Source organism: Paralichthys olivaceus, chromosome 5 (genome assembly GCF_024713975.1).
Source record: "Paralichthys olivaceus isolate ysfri-2021 chromosome 5, ASM2471397v2, whole genome shotgun sequence".
Taxonomy (NCBI): domain Eukaryota; kingdom Metazoa; phylum Chordata; class Actinopteri; order Pleuronectiformes; family Paralichthyidae; genus Paralichthys; species Paralichthys olivaceus.
Window position 1 is genome coordinate 816574 of NC_091097.1, and position 23855 is coordinate 840428.

General features: G+C 46.2%; 3 protein-coding genes across 19 annotated transcripts; 2 read left to right on the plus strand and 1 right to left on the minus strand.

Annotated features, from left to right (window-relative positions):
- Nucleotides 1-521: 521 nt before the first annotated feature.
- Nucleotides 522-6118, minus strand: arl6ip1 (ARL6 interacting reticulophagy regulator 1). Its single transcript, XM_020108448.2, has 6 exons — nt 5985-6118; nt 5160-5293; nt 4669-4788; nt 2910-3027; nt 2404-2488; nt 522-1463 (listed from the first exon to the last, which is right to left on the minus strand). The coding sequence occupies exons 1-6, from the start codon at nt 6018-6020 to the stop codon at nt 1345-1347; spliced, it is 612 nt and encodes a 203-aa protein (XP_019964007.1). The 5' UTR covers nt 6021-6118; the 3' UTR covers nt 522-1344.
- Nucleotides 6119-6170: 52 nt separating this feature from the next.
- srrm2 (serine/arginine repetitive matrix 2) lies at nt 6171-16008 on the plus strand. Of its 14 annotated transcripts, none has more exons than XM_069525580.1 (16): nt 7743-7957; nt 9370-9621; nt 9719-9814; nt 10047-10232; nt 10600-10683; nt 10772-10837; nt 10921-10950; nt 11070-11186; nt 11344-11479; nt 11564-11817; nt 11857-11928; nt 11995-13533; nt 13877-14563; nt 14675-14746; nt 15062-15169; nt 15504-16008. In XM_069525580.1, the coding sequence occupies exons 2-16, from the start codon at nt 9374-9376 to the stop codon at nt 15589-15591; spliced, it is 3783 nt and encodes a 1260-aa protein (XP_069381681.1). In that variant the 5' UTR covers nt 7743-7957; nt 9370-9373; the 3' UTR covers nt 15592-16008. The 14 variants fall into 14 exon arrangements, with proteins under 14 accessions (XP_069381671.1, XP_069381681.1, XP_069381678.1 ...); XM_069525577.1 differs by having other exon boundaries at nt 11857-11895; nt 11929-13533; XM_069525579.1 differs by having other exon boundaries at nt 11857-11895; nt 11962-13533.
- Nucleotides 16009-16524: 516 nt separating this feature from the next.
- LOC109646900 (ras-related protein Rab-35) lies at nt 16525-23751 on the plus strand. Of its 4 annotated transcripts, none has more exons than XM_069525586.1 (7): nt 16525-16915; nt 18209-19071; nt 20781-20831; nt 21393-21516; nt 21622-21746; nt 21820-21944; nt 22127-23751. In XM_069525586.1, exons 2-7 carry the CDS (start codon nt 18975-18977, stop codon nt 22274-22276), a joined length of 672 nt encoding a protein of 223 aa, XP_069381687.1. In that variant the 5' UTR covers nt 16525-16915; nt 18209-18974; the 3' UTR covers nt 22277-23751. The 4 variants fall into 4 exon arrangements, with proteins under 4 accessions (XP_069381687.1, XP_069381690.1, XP_069381688.1 ...); XM_069525587.1 differs by having other exon boundaries at nt 16694-17452; XM_069525588.1 differs by lacking the exon at nt 16525-16915 and adding an exon at nt 17397-17554.
- The last annotated feature ends 104 nt before the right edge of the window (nt 23752-23855 follow it).

Consider the following 23855-nt stretch of genomic DNA (forward strand, 5'->3'; position numbering starts at 1 on the left):
GCTACAAAGCCACAGTACATATTAAAGATGAGAGACGGCAGCGAAATACAAATAGAGACGGTTTGAATTATTTTCTGTGGACAAACAGAAAAAGTCAACCTCATGAATGTGCTGCAACAAACTGAGAAGCTCAAACAAGTCTGTCGTCTCCATGACGACGCACATATAACAGCTGATTCATTAAAATGTTGTCACACAGGTTTAAGATTGTAGTGGTTAATTCAAAAAGTCCCCAGACAGTGTGTGTCACAGTCATGAGGTCATCAGGGTCACATGCTTCATCAGTTGGAAGTTTATTTTTTGTCATGTTTCTTGAATTAAGTGTTTGCAGACTGGAGAGATTTGAGACCTTTGGATGTACAGAATTATGTTCAGTTTTACTTGGTTCTAAAAGGATCTTCAGAAGCTCCAGTGGGCGTAAGGAGGTTCTTCAGAAATCCCTGTGACCTTGAGAACCCTGTGAGAAACGCTGCTGCTGCAAAACAGCAATTCTCTTCAAAACATGTACAAAGACCAGGGGATTTTCACTTAAATCAAACTTTATTTGTTTCCATAAAGATCTCCAATAAAGACAAATAATGAAATGAGCTGACAGACAGTGATCAGACTGAAGAGGAAAGAACACATAAATAACAAGAATAGAGAAAAGGTTGACTGACAGGGACGGGGGAGGGGGGGATAGGTCTATTTACACAGAAACACCCCACACCAATGAAACACTGTGTGGTTTAATATAAGAGCTAATAGACCAGAGTCCAGCTAGCAGCAGCATGTCTGCATCTAGACACTGTTGAACTCCTGATGAGCTCAGCTTTAAATCCAGTTCTGTTTTAGCGCCACGTAAAATACAAATAAAGCAAAAACACTAATGACCTGTTCTCATCTGACAAAAAAAACAAAACAACTACAGTGAGGAATCTGAGAATATGATGCCGTAATGCTACAAAAACTGCTCAGTAGTCACTTTGTCCATGAAGAGGGAATGGCTTAAAAGCATCACTAACATCTTAAAACAAAGCACGTTTAAAACAAGAGACAGGAGGAGGATTTAAACTTGTGTATGTGTGTGAACGTGCTGCTGCTTTAGATAAACGTGTGTGTGTGTCTGAACCTTCATGTGGCTGCATGCATCGCAAATTCATGAGAAAAAAAAAAAGGTGATGAAACGTCAAATAGTGAGAGAGAAGTGACACTTATTCAGCACGTGAAGAAAAAAAAAAAAAAGTGTCTCGCTCTGTGGCGGAGACGAGAAAACAGGAGGCCCTTTCTCAACACTTCCTTCCACCTTCCATTTTGTGTCGTAGTTCATCTTTCAGAGATTCTCCTCTTCATCCACACTCTCATTTACTCGTTCTTCTTCTCCTTCTGTTTGAGCAGCTTGTTTATCTCCCTCTTGGCCATGGCGATGTACTTGGAGATGACGCCGTGCTGGTTGAGGCCGGGCAGCAGCAGCAGGAAGCTCACTGCAGGAGAGAGAAACAAAACATGTGAGTCCCCCAGCTGGAGCCACATGTTCCCTCCCCTTTCAGCCTGAAGCAAACTGCTGACAAACAACATCCACCACGGAGAGGAAACAAGCTCCCAAACCTGTATTCTAACAGAGTTCAGATCGGAACTGTGGCAGCTTTAAAACAAACAAGCCAGTTGCCAGGAAGCTGAGCACAAGCTCTGTGGTTTTTTTAATGAAAAATCTGCTGCTAGGCAACTAATAATTGGCGCCTAAAACCCACCTCTTTAAGCCTGGAGGCATAAAGAGGCGTTAACATCAGTAAAAGGTTGGGTGGTTAACAGGAAGTGGAATTATTGGCAGTACTGGTAGAATTTCAGTTGTTGGTACGATAAAATACTTTGTTGCTTCAGAGTCACTCCCTCTCTGACATCATTCTGTTGTCATGGTTTTTCCCATCAGATGAATTTGTTGCATCACATGACCGACTCCAACACAGCCACCACTTTCCCCGAGGCATCGCTGTGCAGGTGCAACTGTGACACGAGTGTTTGTTCACTATAATAATATCTTTCACTTTACTTTCACTGCTGAACAGACTGAGAAGATAAACACCTTCCTCACACATGCAGAAGAAACCAGCAGCATCTTATTTTAAAGGTCTGTTGCCTCATGGGTCCAGTTATTGAGTCACGGTGCCTGGAAGCTTGTTAATGATGTGTAACGCTCCCGTGATGAAATCATACGTTTCATTCCATTGTTACAAAACACACTCTGGTGTTTTTACTACTGGGCTGCAGGAAAATGTCCAGAGACACTGACTCGGACATTCGTTCTCACACAAAGACCTTTATGAGTGACCAACTTGCACCAGTGACAGAAAATACGTCCGCAAACATACGAGGAAAGACCTTCACCAGCGAAGAGGATAAAAGGTAAAGCTGTGATATACTCACCGATCAGGTAGGTGAGGAACAGGTTGTGCACCTGCTGTCCGATCCAGGCCACTGCCAGCAGGCTGCTGATCACGGAGGCAAAGTACTGTGAGAGCAGAGGGGGGGGGGGGGGGTCACATTACATTCAACCTACAGTTCGTTTATCTCACACTAGCAAACATCCCTGAGTTTAAAGAATCACGCTTCAGATGAACAGAAACTGGTTTATTTTCTCAAACAGAACATGTTCTTACTTTGAAGGAACCAACAAAGCCAGATTAACAGAGTGTGTGTGTGTGTGTGTGTGTGTGTGTGTGGAACAGTGTTGATTTCTAGGAGACCTGGTTAACGCGGCCTCTAACCCAGTTTGCAGTCTGCTAAGTGGAGCAGCCAAATCAGCTGAGGATATTTTTATCTGGAGCACAGAGAAAGCTCAGCATTGTAAGAAACAGATAAGAGTACTGCACTGACACAGTATCAGAGGTTGGTGTCTGCATAACATTTCATTCACTTCATCATCAACGTACCATTTTGGGCTTCTCCTCCTTGAGGTCGATAAGACGCTTCCACCAGCCCACAACCCGACGCTGGGTCTTTACCAGGTTTCCGCAGATCTCATGGAAACGCTGCTGCTGCTCAGTGGTCCTGCACAAGGCGACAGAACGGAATCAAGTTTTTAAAAGTCTGCTAAAAAAAACAATCTATTATGTTTTCAGACCAACATGTACTGACACCACCATCTTGTCATCAAGACAGAACCCAAGCTTACGTCTCGTTAACAGTTTAACTGTTAACGAGACTGGGGGGGGGGGGCACAGGCTTCTTAGGATTGTTGTGGAATTTCCATCAGAAGCGAAAATCCAAGTGAACCAACCTAAAAGGAATCGGCATCAATTTTGATTTCTCATTTAAGCCAAAGTCCGCTGGTCAGACTTAGAAAAGTCAAACGTAAATGTTTGTTCCTTCTCCGGCTGATCTTACGTTTGAGCGTCGAACCGGTGACTGGACACAACAGACTTTTTAAAAAAACATCAGGTTTATTGAGCAAAATAATAGATAAAGACCTGACTGAGCAACGTTACAGATCATCACCCCGTGTTTGTGAGTTATATAACCACAGGGGACTCGACTAGAGGCAGAGGGGGGGGGGGCAGCTGAGGAAAGTGGCCCCTGTTTTCTGCTTAGCCATCGTTCCTATTTCAGTCCTTGGTGTCAGGAAGCCAAACAACGACCGTGACCAGACTGATCGCCTCATTTATCCCACTCACTCCAACACTGCAGCTATCTGACTGACTCTGCAGGAAAATGCATTCTGTGCATTCTCAGAGAATTTTGTTCACACACAGATTAATGTGCATGTTCCAGAGCTGCATCAAAAAAATCAAAAAGTGCATTTAAAAGCTCAGGCGTGAATGTTACAGACTACTGATGGGTACGTTAAGGAGTGCTGACTTACTGGGACATGAATAAATAGAAAGTGCAGCAAAATAAACTTCACTTTTCTGTTAATTCAAACACTTGACGCAGCTTTGAACTTAGTCGGCTGCTGTGAACTGAGATTCAGGCCAAAGCTCTGCGGTTGCAGGGCAACATACTAAGGCTGAAGGCGTCAGACGTCCAACACGCGGTGCCAGCTGCAGGACGTTACTCTATCCTGTCCCCGGTGTCTGATTCTCAACATCTAACGCACACAGCTGAGTCAAGGGCTTTTATGCAAGCACTGTGTAATGTCAAAGTTCCAGCAAAGCGACACCCTATAGGACCAGTTTCAGGTGACAACATTCAGGTCATCATATTAGGTACAGCAAAAATCTGAACTCCCTACCCCCCCCCAAGGTCATGACATGACTCCTTGGTCCAAAGCTTTTCAGTCTGTTTTCCTACAGGGAACGTATGAGATGGAAGAAGGAAACACTATATGTAAATATGTCGTATCAAAGGTGAAAGGACTCAGAGACAGTTTAATTATTCTTCACTAACACAAATCTCTAAATTGGTCTTTAATCCCCAGTTTTCTTGTGAGTAAAACCTGCTCACATCTTGTAAGAAATAACTGGATGGAGCTGGATCCAGAAAAATCTCCCTCGTGACTTGCTTCTCACACAATTTATGGCCTATTTGACTCCAGAGATTTAATAAGAGCGCAGTTTAGTTGGATGTCTTTGAAACATGACACCATTTCATTATGTTCTGCCTTTAATTAAATTAAAAAAAACAGAAGACCGACGCCTCAGTGAGAGGCCCGTCTGTAGAAAAGGTAGGGGACACATTTCAGTGCAATCTCACCACTTATTGGAGCCGAAGACCCTGGGAGCGAGGGTGGGCACCAGATAATCCGCCAGGCAGAGCAACATGACAGTGCCGGAGAGTCCAGTCAGCACTGATGGATCCAGGTAGTAGATCATTCTGGAGGGGGGAGACAATTCAGTCAGACGTTTTAAACCGGGTTAGGAAAGACATTCAGATCCATTAACAGAGACTGATTGTTCGTTTCACTGAAAAGCTTTTTCAAGAATTACTTTGACGAACTAAAGAATTATAGATAAGCTCATTAATCAGACTAATCTTAGTATAATCTACTTCTTCTGCTTCTGTGCTTCAACAATGAGGCTCGACATAATCTTTTGAAACTATTTGTTCCACCTGACGAAGTTCCTGTCCTCAACTTCTCTCGGTCTAGTTATTGCCAAGTCACAGCTGAGAAGGAGGAAACGCGAGCTATGCCAACCATTCACCCAGCTGTGCGTCGCCCTGTGACACAGCAGACGGTAACTCACAGGAAGAGCATGGTGGTGGCGCCCATCAGGACCCCAGGGAACCAGGGCTTCTCCCAGCGCAGGACTCGATCCCCGGCGAGGATCACCTCACCCCAGCCCTGCAGCTGCTCCTCCAGCTGGGCTGTTTCCTGGGCCTGGACACACAATTCAACACAGAATGTGAAACAATGATTCTGCTGCACCCAAACTAGTAAACCTGGTTTATATATAAAAACATATGTGTGTGTGTGACCTTTAACCCATTAATGTATAAAATACATTAAACTGTGCAGTCGGCTCAGTTAATAAGTTAAAACTAATCGTGCTACTCTTCTGGACTCCCACCAGTTCATTACAGAAGCTGAATGTTCAGTGAAAGATATTTCCTCTGGCTCCTGAGTGACTGCTCCGGTAACGGAGTCTGACTCTGCACCGACGTGACTGTGCAGTAAAGCGGACAGACTCACCGCGAGCAGCACGAAGCGAACACATGGACGAGGAACACAGAACCACCCGGACCGAGGTCCATTGTTTTCAGGCTCGACACCCGAGGCGAGTTACGATCACGATGGCGGACGAGGTGACAGAGTCTCTGCGGAAGCTAGCGTATTAAACCAGCTAGCTAACGAGCTAGCAGCGGTCGGTGCGCTAGCTTACAGTCACTGGGAGGGGGAGGGGGGGTCGATCGAGTCAGTGGTTAATAAACATGTAAATCACACAGTTCGATACCCGCCGGAGCAGAGCTCAGGTTTTAAATATTTCAAAATGTCCTCGGCTGCGTGAGCACGCTTAGCATTAGCATCGCTGCGTGCTAGCGCCACGGCGCTTAGCCTGGGTGACACTCACCAGCATGTTGGCGCTCTTGTTGTCGCCCTCAGACATGATGCTGCGGCGGGTTCCTCCTGGAGACTGTGTTGGACTGGAGCTGCACTGAAGCTGCACTGGAGCTGCACTGAAGCTGGACTGAAGCTGGACTGGAGCTGCACTGAAGCTGGACTGGAGCTGCACTGGAGCTGGACCCGCGCTGATCGACTTCCTCCTCCGGCCTCAGCGTCACTAACGGCCGAGCGGTGCCAGGATGTTTTTATCTGAAACCTGCGTCACAGGCGGCCCGTGGCATTCTGGGACATGTAGTCCGCCCGCGCGTCGTCACAGACACGTGAGCTCTGAGGTAACGTTGGTATTAAAAATATTTAAAAAAAGATGAAAACATGTGACTGACTTTATTCATCTCTGCTGACAATATGTGGGTTATTAACATCATTCTATCATTCTATCTATCTATCATTCTATCTATCTGTCTCTCTCTCTATCTATCTATCTATCTCTCTATCTATCTATCATTCTATATATCTGTCTCTCTCTCTATCTATCTATCATTCTATATATCTGTCTCTCTCTCTATCTACCTATCATTCTATCTATCTATCTATCATTCTATCATTCTATCTCTCTATCTATCATTCTATCATTCTATCTATCTGTCTCTCTCTCTCTCTATCTATCTATCTCTCTATCTCTCTATCATTCTATCTCTCTATCTATCATTCTATCATTTTATCTGTCTATCATTCTATCTATCTGTCTCTCTCTCTATCTATCTATCTATCTATCTCTCTATCTATCTATCTATCTATCTATCTACCTATCTATCTATCATTCTATCTATCTATCTATCTATCTATCTATCTATCTATCTATCTATCATTCTATCTATCTGTCTCTCTCTCTATCTATCTCTCTATCTATCTATCATTCTATCATTCTATCTATCTATCTATCTATCTATCTATCTATCTATCTATCATTCTATATATCTGTCTATCTATCTATCTATCTATCTATCATTCTATATATATGTCTATCTATCTGTCTATCATTCTATCTATCATTCTATCTATCTATCTATCTATCTATCTGTCTATCATTCTATCATTCTACCTATCTATCTATCTATCTATCTATCATTCTATCTACCTGTCTATCGATCTATCTATCTGTCTCTCTCTCTCTCTCTCTTTCCATCTCTCTCTCTATCTATCTATCATTCCATCTCTCTCTCTATCATTCCATATCTCTCTCTCTCTCTCTTTCCATCTCTCTCTCTCTCTCTCTATCATTCCATCTCTCTCTCTCTCTCTCTCTGTCATCAGTTCATCCATCTAAAGATTTAATTGGCCACTGTGAGGCGTTTGTGTGACTCATGAAGTGAACCGTGTGTCTGTCAGTGTTGTGTATTTTGAAGTTACTACTTTTATGAATCACTCATTTAAAACCTTTTTGAATGTATTACTTTTTTAAACTTTATGAATTTCAACATTATATTTGTTTTATTCATTTTTTTTCATCGCAGGATTAAAAATATAATTGAAAGATCAGTTTTAGTGTTAGTTTTAAACAGTGTTCCCTCCACAGTGTAGGTAGTTTTCCTCTTCTGTTTCTTGGCCCATAATGAAGTAGAAAGACTATAAATATAACACATGCAGTGTTTACTTATACTAATACTATTACTAAATACTTACACGTCTTGTTAATATCAGTTTTTCACCCAAATACACAACGCGAAGCTACTTGTACAGATTTTATTTGAACGCAACTAAGGTTAGACCCACGTCGTGTGCGTATGACGTCACTCGGTTCCTCGTCGTCCCTGCTCGGTGATCGGAGCCGTTAGCTCGAAGCTAACCAGTCGTGTTTCTTTATTCTTCTCCGCTCCGAGGACTCGGTTATCACAGAGTCTGTTCCGGTGTCTGGATCTACGGGATTTATTCACCGCACGTTTCCCCCCGACGCCGCTTTTCTCTCCGGAGAAAACCCTGGTACGTAACAAATGCGTAAGCTAGCTAGCTAGCTAGCGCGCTAGCTTCGAGTGGGGTTGTCCGTGTCCGGGCCCGCGGTAAGTTTATGCGTTAAATCCACCGACGTGTTGGAGTCGTGTCGGTGCTGGAGCAGCTCGCAGCGGCTCTGCCCGGTGTAGTTCGTGTGGTTGGTCATTAAACTGCGGCGTCACTTCGCTAGACTTCATTAATCGACTCCATGACAGAGTCTGAGCAACAGGCCCCTTGTGTTCTGGCGCACGTGTCAGTGGGCAGCAGTGTTTTTAATGTCTCCCACTGTTCAGGTGTGAAGCAGAATAAAATGGAGGATCTGAAGTGTTCAGGTGTTCGCGAGTTCTCCGTGACGTTGAGAGAAACCTGGTCCACACTGAAGTGAACCGGTGTCAGTAAAAGACCGTCCCACCTGCAGCAGCTCGTCCTCATGTCCCAGTGATTTCAGATTCATCGACCCTCGGCTCACCTCCTTCATTAACTCCAGGACTCTCAACAAAGTCAGGACAATGATCTGCCACTTTATTGATGTCAGCCATTTTAGAGCAGGAAGCCCGTCACTACTTTAAAATGTTCCGATTCTTTTCATCACAAGAATTCAGCTTAACACTTAAAACAACCAGAACATTTGCTCTTCACACGGAGGAAAACCCGAAAGAGTGGGAAATAATTTAACTATATGGGCAAAGTATTTCTCTCTGTTTCCTTCTGCACATTTAAACATGTTACACTCTTTTTTAAATCTCAAATACTAACTCTGTATTCTGTATTGTCCTGTTGTTGCTAGTTTTTCTGTTTTTGACGTACCAAGTATTTTATTGTTTCTAATGTATTTAAATTAAAAGGCTTCCAAGAGATAAAGTGAGAAACTGTAGAGGATTGATTTGATAATTTATTTTAACATTCATTCACTTTCAGTCAATATTTTCTCTGTATTTCAAAGATGTGTCTGAAAAGATGTGTCTTGAAAATCTGCCGTAGCCAATATATTAGTGTTTTGCAGTGTTATGCATGGAAAGATGATCTTAGCTTCATGTGAAAGATGATGTGCATGATGTTCAAGTCCAGACAGACAAGTGTTAAAAGAAGATTGAAGAAATCTCATCAATGCTCTTTGATCATTTGTCATTAGCTTTTTATTTCTAATTTGGTTTCAGCACTCAGGAGTTATAGAGCCGGTTTGTGCTCTCACACCTTCAGACTCTTCACTTCAGTCTGAACCTAAATATCAGGTGTGAAAGGTTCCTCAGACCAACGCACCGAGTCTGGATCAAACTGAACCATTGTGCTCCCTAAATTACAATGTGAAACCAAAACTAACCAAATGGAAACAATGCAACACACATGACGCTTGTTGACCTTCTCATGAGATAACAAACCGAACCTCTGTTTTGTTTTTGCAGAGCCATGTACAATGGGATTGGCCTGACGACTCCGAGGGGCAGTGGCACCAATGGCTATGTGCAGCGCAACTTGTCGAGCCTGCGCGTTAAGCGACCGCGGGATGAGCGCGGTGGTGATCGTGACGAGAAGGACCGGGAGAGGCTGGAGAGTCAGCTCAACAGGCAGCCCAATGCTGACATCCTGGAGCACCAACGGAAGAGGCAGCTGGAGGTCAAGTGTGCTGAGTTACAGGACATGATGGAGGAGCAAGGGTAAATTCACATGTTCTCACCAACCTGGACTGAGTTGTTATCATTAAACATCCTGCTTTGTACATTGTTAACTCCTCATCACTGATTGGACGCCCAGGTACTCTGCTGAGGAGATAGAGGAGAAGGTGAACAGTTTCCGAATGATGCTGCAGGAGAAACAGGAGCCGGCTCCTGCCACCACCGAGAGACCAACGTAAGTACAGCAAAAACCTGAATTTAACCTGGCTCCATTAAAAATGCCTTGTTCAGACTCAAAGCTGCTGTGCGTTGTTGATGTAAAAAAAAATCTGACTGTACATATTGAAAGCAGAAACTAAAAAGAATGAGTGTTTTTCTGACTTTTTAAATAGAGTGCTCAGAGCATCATTGGTTTATACGACACCGTGTTGGTGACAGAAAGCTTGTTTGGCTTGTCAATCTCTCAGGGCGACGGAGACTCATGCCCTGGCTGCAGCCAACCAGCAGAAGAACGACCGTCTCCGTGCCGCGTTTGGTATCTCCAGCGACTACGTGGATGGGTCGTCCTTCCATGCCGACCGCAAAGAGAGAGAGAAGGAGAAGAGAGAACAGGACCGCCTGGAGCGAGAGAAGCTGCAGCAACAGAAATATACGTGAGTGGGATAAACACTGTGCTGCTATGCATATTAAACTATTCCTTTTTTTAATCCAGTTGAACAATGTGGCTAAATTAAATGTCAGAGAATTTTATATGATACTGTTAAAATCTAAAATAAGAAATATTTATATTTAGAAAAATGTTCATAGTTCAATTCACTTATGAAGAGTTAAGAATCTGGGGTGTTTTATGTTTTAATGAGTTTGCAGTTGTTTGTCAAAACCACAGTTCTTCTCTGGAGTATGACTCTAAATCATAAAGTTCACCGTCTATAGTTCCTGGGCTAAAATCTCACCAGCAGCATGATAAGACACCATCACCTCTGTCCCTGACTTCGACGTCTGTTGCCCTCGATCTCTCAGGTTGGTGGAAGATTCAGACGACTCCGATTCTCCTCCCAAGAAGCGCAGTCGGAAGAAGAAGAAGAAAAACAAGAACAGAGACGGGTGAGAAGACGAACTTGATAAGAACAGAAAATATAAAGATCGTAAAAGCAGGTCTGACGGCTGTTTGCCTTTTTCCTTGTCCCATCAGCTCAGAGAGTCCGTCCCCGTCTCCTCGCAGAGAGAAGAAGAAATCTAGGAAGAAGAAGAAGAAGCGGTATTTTACCACCAGATTCTTTTATGATCCACTGAATGATTTTCCATGGAGAGTGATTAATAAGTGGACTATTTGTTTTTCAGTGAGGTGTCAGAAGAGAGTGAAGAAGACAGGTAGGTGAATTTAAATTCCCTTCAGTTCCGGTGCAGGTTTTGCTGTAAATACGAAATGTTGATGAAAGTGGGTTTATGTGCAGCCTCGTCCTCACATCTGACTTCTCACCCACTCAAAGCTCCTCGGAGGAGAAACAGAAGGTGTCAAAGAAGAAAGGAAAGAAGAGTGAAAGTTCCAGTCCTGCAAAAACAAAGGCGGTGCGAGGCAGTAGTGTTTCCTCCGACTCTTCTCACAGGTACGAAAAAAAAGAAGCGTCATGTCCCGCCTCACAGACTCCAGAAATCCTTGCCCTTTAGCGAGTGGTCAGCCCTGGTCCTTTTTTTTATCGAGCTAAAACTGATTATAATTCTTCTTATCGGTATCTGACGGATTTGTCTCTGTGCTGTCAACAGTCAGTCTCCAGCTCCAGTGAGGTCACGTCCACCGGAACAATCTGCAAGAAAAGATGACGATGGAAGACAGGACAGATCTCCAGGCAGGAGGAGACGGGGCCACGACGAGCTTCCACATCGTCAGGGAAGAGAAACGGTAAAGTCGGGATCTGCTTCTCTTTGTTTCTCCTCTTCTACTTTTGTGATCATACAATTCACACCAACACCTTTTCTGCTCCAGAGGCCGAATCCTGAGCGAGAGCGACCGAGTGAGATGGAGAAGACCTCCGCCAAGAGGAGGCACGACTCCTTGTCCCCGTCTCCACCGCCACCTGCTGATAAAAGCTGGGAAAGGGAGAAAGGGAGGCGCTCCAGAAGCAGAGAGATGCAGAGGAGGAGGCGCTCAAAGAGCATAGAAAAAAGAGAGAGAGGGAGGCGATCCAGAAGCAGAGAGATGGACAAAGAGAGAGAAAATGAAAGGGAGAAAGGGAGGACGTCAAGAAGCAGAGAAAATGAGAGGGAGAAAGGGAGGAGCTCCAGGAGCAGAGAAAATGAGAGGGACAAAGGGAGGAGGTCCAGGAGCAGAGACGTGGAGAAAGGGAGGAGGTCCAGGAGCAGAGATGTGGAGAAAGGGAGGAGGTCCAGGAGCAGAGATGTGGAGAAAGGGAGGAGGTCCAGGAGCAGAGATATGGAGAAAGGGAGAAACAGAGATGTGGAGAAAGGCAGGAGGTCAAGGAGCAGAGAAAAGAACAAAGGAAAGGAGAGTGTTCCTCAGAGGAGCAAACATGATTCCTCCTCATCTCCTTCTCCACCACCTAAACAGGAGACCAGAAGTGGAAGGAGCAGAGACACTGAGCGTGAAAAAGACAGGAGTAAACTGGAGAAAAAGACCAGACATGTCTCCTTGTCTCCTTCACCTCCTCCTGAGAAGGAGAGAGCGAGGGGGGAGAGGAGTGGAGAGAGGGAGCGCAGGACTGAGAGAGATTTACACCCGAGGGCTCCAAATGAAAGGGACAACAGGAAAGACACTGGGAGGAGACAAGAGAGGGAGGTGTCTCCTCGCCAACAGAAACATGACAGGAGAAGGGATGGACATCCGTCTCGCGATTCCCTGTCACCCGCCTCTCGCTCACCTGTCTCCAGTGGGGGTCAAAAAGAGAGGGAGAGCGAGAGGAGAAGAGAAAAAGACATGGAGAGGGAGAGGCATCTGAACAAGCAGGGAGAACAAGACAGAGAGCGCGGCCAAGAAGACGGCAGGAAAAGAGAGGAGGTGGTCCGACCATCTGCAGGAAGCAGACAAGATTTCAGACCTGCGGATAAAAACACGAGCGAAAAAGCAGACGCCATCGAACGTCAGGAGAAGACGAGGAGCCCGCCGAGAAAAGAGAAACAAGACGACAAGGCAAAACAGGCTGAGAACAGAAAAGAGAGCTCCAGCAGCAGTAGTGGCAGCAGCAGCAGCAGCAGTGGCAGTGACAGCGACAGCTCCTCATCTTCATCTTCATCCTCCTCCTCCTCCTCATCCTCTGAGGATGAAGGCAAGCTGAAGAAGGCGGCGGGGAGGGAAAAGGCCAGTCCCGTGAAAAGTGCCCCAGCTGCCATTGGAGCTGCAGTTCATAGATATTTAACCAACGGAAGAAAAGAAAGTTCTGCTTCTGCTTCTGAGGGCGACACCCTCAGACGACAAGATGGAGGAGACAGACGCGAGAGGGAAAGACCTCCTCACAGATCTCCTGCGGACAACTATCCGCCCCAGCCCAAAGGTCAGGAGCGATACAGCCCCACACAGGAGGACAGTCCCAGCCCACCTCCCTCCCCACCCAACAGAGCGGACCACAGCAGGGGCAGCAGGTACGCCGAGGCCGACAAAAACAGGCTGGAGGCCAAAGTGGGGGAAAGGGATAGAGGGAGGGACAGGGGCACAGCCAGAAGGGCCGCAAGACTGAGCCCCCCAACCAGGAGGTCACGCTCTCCGCCCAAGAAAACAGCCACCACCTCCCCGGCCCGTCGCACTCCACCAAGGCAGTACCAGGAGGCCCCTTCCCGATCCAGGAGAGCCTCCCCACCTCCGGCCTGGTCAGACCGAGAGAGAGAGAGGCAGAGGGACAGAGAGCGAGAGAGGGACAGAGAGAGAGAGAAGGACAGAGAACGTGAGCGGGCCGCAAGACGGAGCAGATCCAGAAGCCAGAGGAGACGCAGCCCCCCCAACAGGTAAGACCGGGACCTGCAGGTCCATTCTGAGCGATATTTCTGAACAAAACAAACTCTTAAGTGATGCTGCGTGTCCACGAGGAGACACATGGACAAGACAGGAAGTCTTCATCTCATATTTGAGTGTCTTCTTTCATAGTTCAAGATACTTGGAAGAGCTGAGAAATATTTAGTTCATGTTTTTTAGAATCTTTAGGCTCAATGTTTCTTTAACTGATGAAAACACTTCACTGTGTTTTGTAGATGTGAAGTGAAATATTTGTGTCTTTTTGGTTTTTATGTCTTAATTGACAATAAAGTTTTATCGATTTAAAATCAACTGCTTCATATTTTCGTCCTCCAGGTCCCGTCATTCTCCTTCACCACAGCGGCGGAGGAGGAGCAGTCGCTCCCTCTCCAGGGAACGAGGGAGAGAAAGAGAAAACGAGCGGATTAGACAGAGGGAGGTGGAACAAGAGAGAGAAAGAGAGAAGATGCAAGTGCAGCCAAAAGATGTTCCCCAGTCTGGCAGGTCCTCTTCCTCCTCATCTTCCTCTGGCTCCTCCTCTTCCTCGTCTTCTTCACCTTCTTCACCTTCACCGCCTCGCGAGAGTAAAGACACAAAAATATCAGCAGAGAAAGACAGAAGAAGAGAGGATGACAGGAAAGAGGACAGAGAGCAGAAAAGTCGTTCTTCCTCTTCACAGGGTCCCTCCAGAGACTCATCCCACGCTCCACCCTCAGGTAGAGGAGGCTCCCAGTCGGACTCGCGTCGCTCCGACGTGACCTCCAGAAGGTCTCCGGCCAGCAGCCAATCAGACGCCAAACGGTCGACACCAGGTCCGACCAGGAAGCAGTCGCCACCGGCTGCCACTCGACCATCAGACCAAACGGTCAGAAAAGAGAGCGCGGTGAACGGCAAGGAGACAAATGCAAATAAGAAAAGCAACAAAAGCAGCAGCTCCAGCTCGTCTTCTTCCTCCTCCTCTTCCTCCTCGTCTTCATCCTCCTCTTCAGACAGTTCTGACTCTGAGGAGGAGCAAGGAAAAGGGTGAGCAGGCGACAGGGAATGAGCTTGAATCATAGAATATAACATGTTTTATTTTATGATCATATAAAAAGCTCTAAAGATGATTTACCCTTTTATCACGTTGTCTAACAGGAAAACAACCAAAGCTCCGAGTAGTTCCTCCTCCTCCTCCTCCGGCGATGAAAAGGAAACAAAGAACAAGAGGTAAGAGAAGAAGAAGAAGAAGTTTCAGGTTTATTTACTTACAAAAAGAGATTTGTCTGTTTTAGAATGATAGAACCGTCACAGATTTGTCCTTTACATTATCGATAAGTGATTCATTCACTGGAGGGCAGGTCCTCCACTTGTCCTCCACTAGTCCTCCACTACCATCAAACTGGAAATTCATTCCTGTCCCGTCTCCTCTCTGCAGTAACTGTTTGTCTCTTTACAACATCAAATAGATGTCTGTCATTTTTTACCCACTGGAAAAGTCTCCTGAGATTTCTTCCTTGTGTCAAACTCTTGTTTCCCTCTCAGTCCTGTCAGGCCTCAGCGGATCCCGGCTGATTCACTGAGAGATTCTCGCTCCCTCAGTTATTCTCCTCCGAGATTCATCCGAGCGGCGCCGTCCTCACCGTCCCGCAGGTCTGTACACGCCAAGACGTTAACCCCCGAAAAGAATGAGTAAGAAGCTTTAAGGGAGTGGAGGAGTTGATGTGGGATATTTCCTCATTGTTCTCAGGATAATCAGAGTTTTACACGATGTGTTGACATTAGAGCCTCGCAGACGAATCAGTTGACCAATAGAAAAGGACTTTTATGAGTTTTGCAAGCGTATCAGTATTTATATTTAACAATGTAGACAAGATGTATATTTTACAGTAAAAAAATACTTTTACAAGTTCCATGTATTTGTGTATTGTTGTATAATAATTTAAGTTTGTCTAGAAAAAGTCTTAATTTAATCTTTTTCTGACAGAAGAATGAATTCCTCTTGTCTCCTCCCTGGTAGAAGTGGCAGGCGACAGTCGCCAAGTCGCTCGTCAACCAGCAGACGAAGGAAATGAGCTGACGCCCCCAGAGACTGGTCCCCTCTTCTTCTGTGGTGTTTCTGCATCTACCTGCGACGAGTCTGAACATCATGGACTTCACAGACGTCAGACGATGCACGTGTGAATGTTCTCTGGACTTGATTTGGTTCTGAGCCGCTACACGTGGATCACCAGTGTGATGCAGGGCCAGTCTGTACATTTATTCTTATGAGCTGAGAAAAGTTAACACATGAAAACAGCTGAGTTAAAGTAACAATGTCCCTCTGTACTGTTTATTGTGTTCTACCTGTAGATATGAGCTGTCTGTATTTTGGTTATTAACATGTACCAGATTCGTGATTTCCATTTAATGTGAGCAGAAACTGAATTGTGGTTAATTTCTTTGTTGAAAAATGGTTGATAATAACAATAAAAAGGCAATTGTACATTTTATTTGTGTGACATATTTGCTGTTGTTCATCCATCTTGAAGAAGGTTCTATATATTTTTAACAAATCAGACGTGTAGTAGAACCAACAGCGAATATGTTCCGCTAACAAATACTGTGCATTAAAAACCTGATTCCTCTCGTTCCTCTGAGCGTAGACCTGCATTGTTTCCATAAACTGTTAAAGACACACGAGTGAGTCACTGAAGTGTCCGTCCATCTCACTGTCCTGCTCCGAGGACTCCACATCACCATGTGAGTCAAAGTGCACCACATACACCGGTCCTGTGCCAGGCGTTACAGCGAGGGAGGAAAATCAGGCTATTGTCAGCGGCCGAGCCGTGAGAGACTTCTATTCATTATCTACAGACGTCTCTGAGATTTGATTTACATATAATATAAATAATATATACTTCTCACTTTATAACGTCAGGAAACCTCTAGTTTCAAGTCTTCAAACAGCTGATGTTCATTTATTAATTAAGATCATTTGGAGTCAAACAGACCAGAGAGCTCCACATGTGTTGATTTCATTATGATTCTGGGTTTGAACGTTAGGTCCTCATGTGCTGGTCTCTGTTGTTCACTTCGCTCCACAGAGATAAAGTACATTTGACTTTATTGAATTTACGGGAGACGTAGAAAGACGAACGTCAGTAACATGTGACCCTGAAGTGTTTTTTTTCCCATATGCTTGAACGCAGCACCAGATGATGAGCGGCTCCTCAGGCAGGTGTGGTGCTTTCAAGACCCGAGTCAGAGTCTGTTCAGAGGAGAACCGGAGGAGGACCGGACCAGAGGAGGACACACTCCCACCGGAGCCGACACCCAGCGGCCCTCACCCGGACGAACAGCCGTGTGAACGTGATCCAGCGGAGGGGGAGCAGCGGGCTCATGGCCTGACTGACCGCGGTGAGTGTTCACTCTCGGGCCGGGGAGGGCTCAACTTTCTCCGGGGGAAGTTTGTCTGACGTGTGGGGACCAGGCCCCGTGCTCCGTCACCCCAGACTGGCTCCGGGAAACGGGAGGTTCCCCCGGTGTCCCCGCTGATCGGCCTCGGTTCGCGGTCTGAACACGCGAGTGGACGCTTGTGTGAACGGTCGTGTCTCCGTTGAGTGTTCGGCCGAAAGCTGCTGAAGCTCAACGCGAAGAAAAGTGTGTTTGTGGCTCGCGTTTGTCGTGTTCGAGACCCACAAGCTGCAGCTCACACGCCCGCTGGAGCCTGCGCCGTGTCAGCGTCCGAACGCAGCATCTGTCTCACATGATGTAGAACATGTTGCTTAATATGTTGTTGAACCGGCGCCGAGTTGAAGAGCCGGGCCCCCCCCACGTTAGTCACATGTCACCACCAGTAACCAGAGCGAAACTGAAACTCATTTAACCTGAATTCCCTAAAAGTCCGAGAAATCTGAATGAGGTCTGGCTCCAGCCTGCAGCTCGTCGGAGAAGGTGAGTGGTGGCGGCTGTCACCAGCTTGTGTCCGTTAATCGAGAGAGTTTTCTGGGGTCCACTCGGTGCCGGTCGTTCCCAGGGGAGCTCCAGTTAAACTGGGTTTGAAATCTTTATTGTCATTTGTCTTGGAATCATTTGTTTCAACGAGGTGAAGAAAGTTTCCACAGGTTGATGCTGAGGATTGAACTTTATTTATTCACTCATCAAACCACATCATGACAAAGATCGAACTGTGTCATGAAAGTTTCTCTAACAATACGTTAAAGGTGTTCATGACTCCTGACTCATCCTCCTGTCAGACTTCATGATCATGAGTTAAAAACAGTTTGTGACCTCACATCAGCTGATTTGATGGATGGTTGATAAAAGACAAATCTGTAAATGTGCTGAACAGTGAGTTTGATCTAATGTTCAAGAATAAAGAATCCTCCACGTGAACTTTGAGCTCAGATTATCTCGACCCTGTCCGTTTGCTGGAAAGCAGCTTTTCCTGTTTTTATGGAAACTTATCCTAACGTTAGCTAGCTACGCCTCCCTGGTTAGCTTTGGGAGCTTTTGTTGTTGCTTCCTCGCTAACCCAGCGGAGTTATAGGACGGGGGTGGATCAAGCAGGATGAGGAAGTTATATTCAGTGACTCAGCTGTTGTTTGAGGAGCAGGGAGGGAGGTAAGGAGGGACACACTGCAATCAAACATCAGCTGATGGACGTGAAGGTCTGACTTCATATCACCTCTCCCTCCTTTCTTTGTTTAGTGTCTTTAAACCTGGACTGGAGGAGCGACGCCTGCTTCCTGTGATGAAACGTCTGACCGAGGCCCCGGAGGAGCTGAAGTGAAATCAAGGGATGTACTCAGAGGGACCTCAGCTGACGTAACCGGAACCGAGCTGCCTGCGAAAAGAGGAACGTGCTGGTTTCTCACTTCTGTTAAATGAGGGATGGAGCCGTGGAGGAGCTCGGGGGAATAACTGGGTACGACAACCAGTCGTCAAGTCGCTCGTTCATTTAACTGTCGGAGCTACAACCACAAAATGCCACATCCCTCCACCCGGGAGCCTCAGACGAGCGACTCAGCGCTGAGACGTCTGTGAAGACACCGTGCTCATTGTGTGGATCTACGGGAGGAAGGAGGGAGCCTCTGACAGAACTCTGCGTTTCAAAATCGATGAGTCGCCAAGACTTGGAAACCCCCCCCCCCCAGAGGAGTTTCATCGGGTGGAACTGGAACTAAGGTGGAACCGCGCGGCCGCTCTTCAACCGTTGAGCATGAATCACAAATGCAGAGGTCTTGAGAAATGTTCCATGTTGCTGCTGCGGTTTCACTCTCAACATTTACACTGACACTCAGAGGATCAAGCAAAAACTAAACGTGCACACTTCAACTGGAAATGTTCTGGTGTTGGCGTCGGGGGAACAATGCTGATGAGTTCTGGACAAACGCCTGCGCTGCTTTGAGCTCGTAGCATCGGGAGGTGGAGCAAAGGAACGACAGCGGCGGGCGTAGCGGCATCGCCTCCTCCTATGAAACTGATTTTACTTGGAAATTCAGAACGAGGCCTCGAGATGGCGGGAAAAGACTACAACCATCTCTTCAAACTGCTCATCATCGGAGACTCCAGTCAGTGCTTCTTCACTCCTGAAAGAATGTTGATGTTGAAACTGTCTTCTTCAGACATATTTAACTTTCTCTTTCCTCTCGTTGGTTCTCACAGTTTTCAGACTGAAGGTCTGTGGTTAACGGGGCGCTGACGCTCGTTAGTAGTAGAATCCATTCATCCGACGCATTTGCATAATGAACGCTGGGCCGCTTGTCTGACACGCCCCCTGACAAAACCAGGGCGGCGTTTATCTCAGATACAAATTGATTTAGACGTTAACACGGGTGATGGAGCGCTCGATGACACCAGGTCAATGACCGTCTCTGTTTTTATCATTTCACTGTAGAAGAAGAGTTCCAGGTGATTCTGTCAGTGAAGCTGCTGATGAACGCTCTGGACTTGATGCAGAAAATGCTGTGTCATGGTAGACCACAGTGCAGGACATTATTTTTGCTCAGTGATTCGATTTCATGGTGTCTCTGCTGTGTGTCCTCTGCTGTGTGTCCTCTACTGTGTGTCCCCTGCTGTGTGTCCTCTACTGTGTGTCCCCTGCTGTGTGTCCTCTGCTGTGTGTCCTCTACTGTGTCCTCTGCTGTGTGTCTTCTGCTGTGTCTCTGCTGTGCGTCCTCTGCTGTGTGTCCTCTGCTGTGTGTCTCTGCTGTGCGTCCTCTGCTGTGTGTCCTCTGCTGTGTGTCCTCTGCTGTGTGTCTTCTGCTGTGCGTCTCTGCTGTGTGTCCCCTGCTGTGTGTCTTCTGCTGTGTGTCCTCTGCTGTGTGTCTCTACTGTGTGTCTCTACTGTGTGTCTTCTGCTGTGTGTCTTCTGCTGTGTGTCCTCTGCTGTGTGTCTCTGCTGTGTGTCCTCTACTGTGTGTCCTCTGCTGTGTGTCTTCTGCTGTGCGTCTCTGCTGTGTGTCCCCTGCTGTGTGTCCTCTGCTGTGTGTCTCTGCTGTGTGTCTTCTGCTGTGTGTCTCTGCTGTGTGTCTCTGCTGTGTGTCCTCTGCTGTGTGTCTTCTGCTGTGCGTCCTCTGCTGTGTGTCCTCTGCTGTGTGTCTCTGCTGTGTGTCCTCTGCTGTGTGTCCTCCACCTCATGTCGTAACATCCTCTCAGGAAACGTTGTTCCTTTTTCTCTACTAATAAACAGCGTTCACAGTTTGTGATTCTCGTTTCGCTCGTGGACATTTTCACACGTCTTCGTGGGCGTGTTGTCCGTTGGGGGGGGGGTTAGTCTTTCAGTTTGAATGGAAGAAAAGAACGAGGATCTTCATTTGGTTGCCACGGTAACATCGTGATGACATCACCGGACCTTTCACACCTGATATTTAGCTTCACACTGAAAGTCGTTGAATCAAACTGATCTGAGTCCTGTTCATTATTTACATTATCCAGACGAGCTGTCGGTGACGTTTGTCTCCTCCTTCGTGAGGACCAGTTGTCTTCAGCGTAAAGAGCAGGAGCATCTGCTCCTCCTCAGTTAGCTTGATGTTCTGGTTCTCAGCTCTCAGACGTGATTCCATCCTCTAATCAGATATTTTCATCTCATATTTCCAGTTTGGGTTCAGTCTCTTTATCTCTGTTTGAGTTTCCTGTGAACGGTGAGTTGTTGTGGAACGAAGACGCCGCTCTGTCGCTGTGAGACGTGACCTCACACACTCGCAGTAACTTGTCGGTTCTGTTCCCGATCGGTCACATTCAGCGAGTTAACTGCGGCTCTGGTGTGTTTCTGTCTCAGATGTGGGGAAGAGCAGCCTCCTGCTCCGCTTCGCTGACAACTCCTTCTCTGGTGAGTTCCCACAAACACTCGGCATTTCTCATATTTTCCTCAAGTCCGTTAACAAATCTGTTCAACTTTGAAATCAGAGACGTCGAAACACTCTCTACAGCTCCAGTCATCTTATCTGCAGGGTTTATCTGAGCTGTAGTTACCGGTCTGGACCACCAGGAGGCAGACATATAGAACATTTTACTTTTAATTGAAAATCAAAACTTTCCTTAAATCATGACTGAATTAAATGTCTCCTCCTCCATGTTAGCAGATGGGACATGAACCAAACTCAAAGTTCTCTTCTCTGATGTTTGTTCAAGTTTCTCGTCAGTTTGGTTTGAATCAGTTATTTGATGATATAAAAACAGGCGGAGACGTTGTGATTGACAGCTGACACTGACTCCTGATTGGTCGAGCGTGGGTATGGGTGGGACCTCGATACAGCGACTCCGCTCCTCTTAATGCTGCTTCACGAGCTTTTATGATTTAAGATGAGGAAGTGAGTCCTTCCTGTGTGTGATGTGAACGTGTGCCATCCTAGACACAGTTGTATGATGTCTGTCTCTCTGTCTCCTGCAGGCAGCTACATCACCACCATCGGCGTGGACTTCAAGATCCGAACCGTGGACATCGAGGGGGAGCGGGTGAAGCTGCAGATCTGGGACACGGCGGGTCAGGAGAGATTCCGAACCATCACGTCAACGTAATCATCTCCAGACCAGAGCTGGTTTCTATGTCCAGGGATTTTCCTTCACGGTGGTTTGAGTCTGTATCGTCAGGTCTTTCACTTTCATCCTTCTCTCTGCAGATACTACAGAAACACCCACGGGGTCATTATTGTTTACGACGTGACGAATCCTGAGTCGTTCGTAAACGTTAAGAGATGGTTAAACGAAATCTCCCAGAACTGTGACAACGTCTGCAAGATCCTGGGTGAGTCTTCATCCATACCCGTGTTTTCAGTACAGAACCAAATTGATCCTAAAGTTCCTGATTTCTTTCTCAGTGGGAAACAAGAGCGACGACCCCTCCCGGAGGCAGGTGGATACCCACGATGCAATGCGTTTTGGGGAGTCAGTGGGTGTTCGGGTCTTTGAGACCAGTGCCAAAGAAAACATAAACGTGGAAGAGGTAACTAGAAGACGTCCTGTGTGTTGTGGCTTCATTTATATCACGATGGATTTAGTTTCGATTAAATTCATTTCAGTTTCATTTCACTAGCGTTGTCAACACATCTGTATTTTACATGCTGGTGTTTTTCATATTTAGATCCAAAGAACATTTCCAAACAGTTTGTTTCTTCCCCTGCTCAGATGTTCATGGCCTTCACCCACATGGTGCTCCGAGCCAAGAAGCAGAGTCAGAACAGAGCCGAGCGGGAGCGAGAGCGGGAGAAGGACACGGTCAACATCAACGCCCAGAGGGACCGAGACCGCCGGAAGAGAGGGAAGAAATGCTGCTGAGTCGCAGACGGACGCCATAGTCACTCGACGCTCGGCGCTGAAAGAAGATTGGGAAAACGGTGCCTTAGGAGTTTAATCTGCAGATATGAATGTGAGAAACTGTGGTTCGCTCTTTACTAAGCCAAGTTTCAACACAACAGTCAGGTTGTTACAGTCACTGAGGGATTCAGGCCGAGTCCACACAACACACTTTAGTTTTAGAATGCATCGCTGTTGCTAAAACTCTGGTTTTGTGTTTTAGTCTGAACACAAACTGAGACTTTAGTAAACGATGACGCCCACGTCCTCTTCCTGATTGGTTCTCATCAGTCACATGACGTCGCTAACACTTCCTGTCAGAAACAGTTCCACCTCGTCCCTGCTCTGACTTTTCACCATCACTGCTCCTCCTTCAGAGTTTCTGTGACTAAGCAACCGACTGCAGAGGAGACAATCTACTTCCTGTTTACATCACATGACCAGTGGACGTGAGCGGTCATGTGACGTGTGTGAGTGTGGCCAGAGATCGTCTTCAGTTTAAAACTAAAGCGTATCCGTGTGGACGGAGCCTTGATCTGTTATCACTGACTTCATGTAGCAGTCGGGAGGTGACCAGAGTAAAGGACCAGTCTGATGTTTCGTTAAAAGCAGGTTGTAGTGTTTCAGAGTTTCATGTCCGTTAAGAGTCCTGAGGACGGAGCCGCTCGGAGACGTCTGCACCTCATCATCAATTTTACTTGATTAATCAATAATTTCTCAGTGTATAAATGTCAGGAAATGAAAAGAGCAGTTTACACCTTCCGAACTCCCACAGCAGCGTCTTTAACTCGCTCGACACGTTGAGTTTATTTAAATATTAGAGAAAGGAAAAACAGAAAATCTCCAAAATGACTCCGAGCTTTGAGTTTTATCTTCGACATCTGTGTCAATGCGTCGGAGTCTCAGTCTCTCAACCTTAACGAGGATGATCTTTCTGTTGTGAAACCAATGTCGAGTCAGTCTCAACAAGTAACTCATTCAAACCAGACTGAGCAGGACCTTGAACTACCTGAAGTATCCTTGTCCCGTCTACTAACAGGGAGGAGGCAGCGTTACGTCATGTCATCCATCTTTATTTACAGAAAACCTCTGAAAACACTACAATCTGCTGTTAACCAGAATTGAGATTTAAACTTTAACTGTATAAAACACTGTCATGGTCCTTTAACGTTGCTCTAGTGAACCACTGATTTTTGCCTTTTTGTTTTTCTAACCAGTGATTTACCGATGAAAGGGAACTGGTTGTAGTCGTTACTAAATCTTAAACTTGGCACACTAACAGCTGTTGTGTTCAGTCTCAGTACGTTTGCCTCGTTTCATTCAAATAACGCCAGTAAACTCCGACGACAGGACGCGCTTCAGAAAACTAAATGTTCCAGTTGTCGGTTTTTGTTTTTTTAATGTAAATCTGTCGCTGAGCAAATGTGTCCAAATCCAAATAAAGCAATAAATCCAGAGTTTGTTCAGATGAAAAAGTGATTCATGTAAAATTCAAAGAGCTTGTGAAGGTGATGGGCTGCGGTGTAACGTGGAGAGAGATGGTGTTAATCAATAATCCATG

What these genes read in the sequence shown, in the direction of transcription:
- LOC109646900 (XM_069525586.1), top strand. Translation starts at nt 18,975, where the DNA reads ATGAAACTGATTTTACTTGGAAATTCAGAACGAGGCCTCGAGATGGCG. An exon ending in CGCTGACAACTCCTTCTCTG is followed by an intron (nt 20,832 to 21,392) that starts GTGAGTTCCCAC and finishes TGTCTCCTGCAG; the next exon opens with GCAGCTACATCACCACCATC. An exon ending in TTCCGAACCATCACGTCAAC is followed by an intron (nt 21,517 to 21,621) that starts GTAATCATCTCC and finishes TTCTCTCTGCAG; the next exon opens with ATACTACAGAAACACCCACG.
- srrm2 (XM_069525570.1), top strand. Translation starts at nt 9,374, where the DNA reads ATGTACAATGGGATTGGCCTGACGACTCCGAGGGGCAGTGGCACCAAT. An exon ending in AGACGCAGCCCCCCCAACAG is followed by an intron (nt 13,534 to 13,876) that starts GTAAGACCGGGA and finishes TTCGTCCTCCAG; the next exon opens with GTCCCGTCATTCTCCTTCAC. An exon ending in GAGGAGGAGCAAGGAAAAGG is followed by an intron (nt 14,564 to 14,674) that starts GTGAGCAGGCGA and finishes GTTGTCTAACAG; the next exon opens with GAAAACAACCAAAGCTCCGA.
- arl6ip1 (XM_020108448.2), bottom strand. Translation starts at nt 6,020, where the DNA reads ATGTCTGAGGGCGACAACAAGAGCGCCAACATGCTG. An exon ending in AGGAGGAGAAGCCCAAAATG is followed by an intron (nt 2,489 to 2,909) that starts GTACGTTGATGA and finishes CTGCTCTCACAG; the next exon opens with TACTTTGCCTCCGTGATCAG. An exon ending in GTTCCTCACCTACCTGATCG is followed by an intron (nt 1,464 to 2,403) that starts GTGAGTATATCA and finishes TCTCTCCTGCAG; the next exon opens with TGAGCTTCCTGCTGCTGCTG.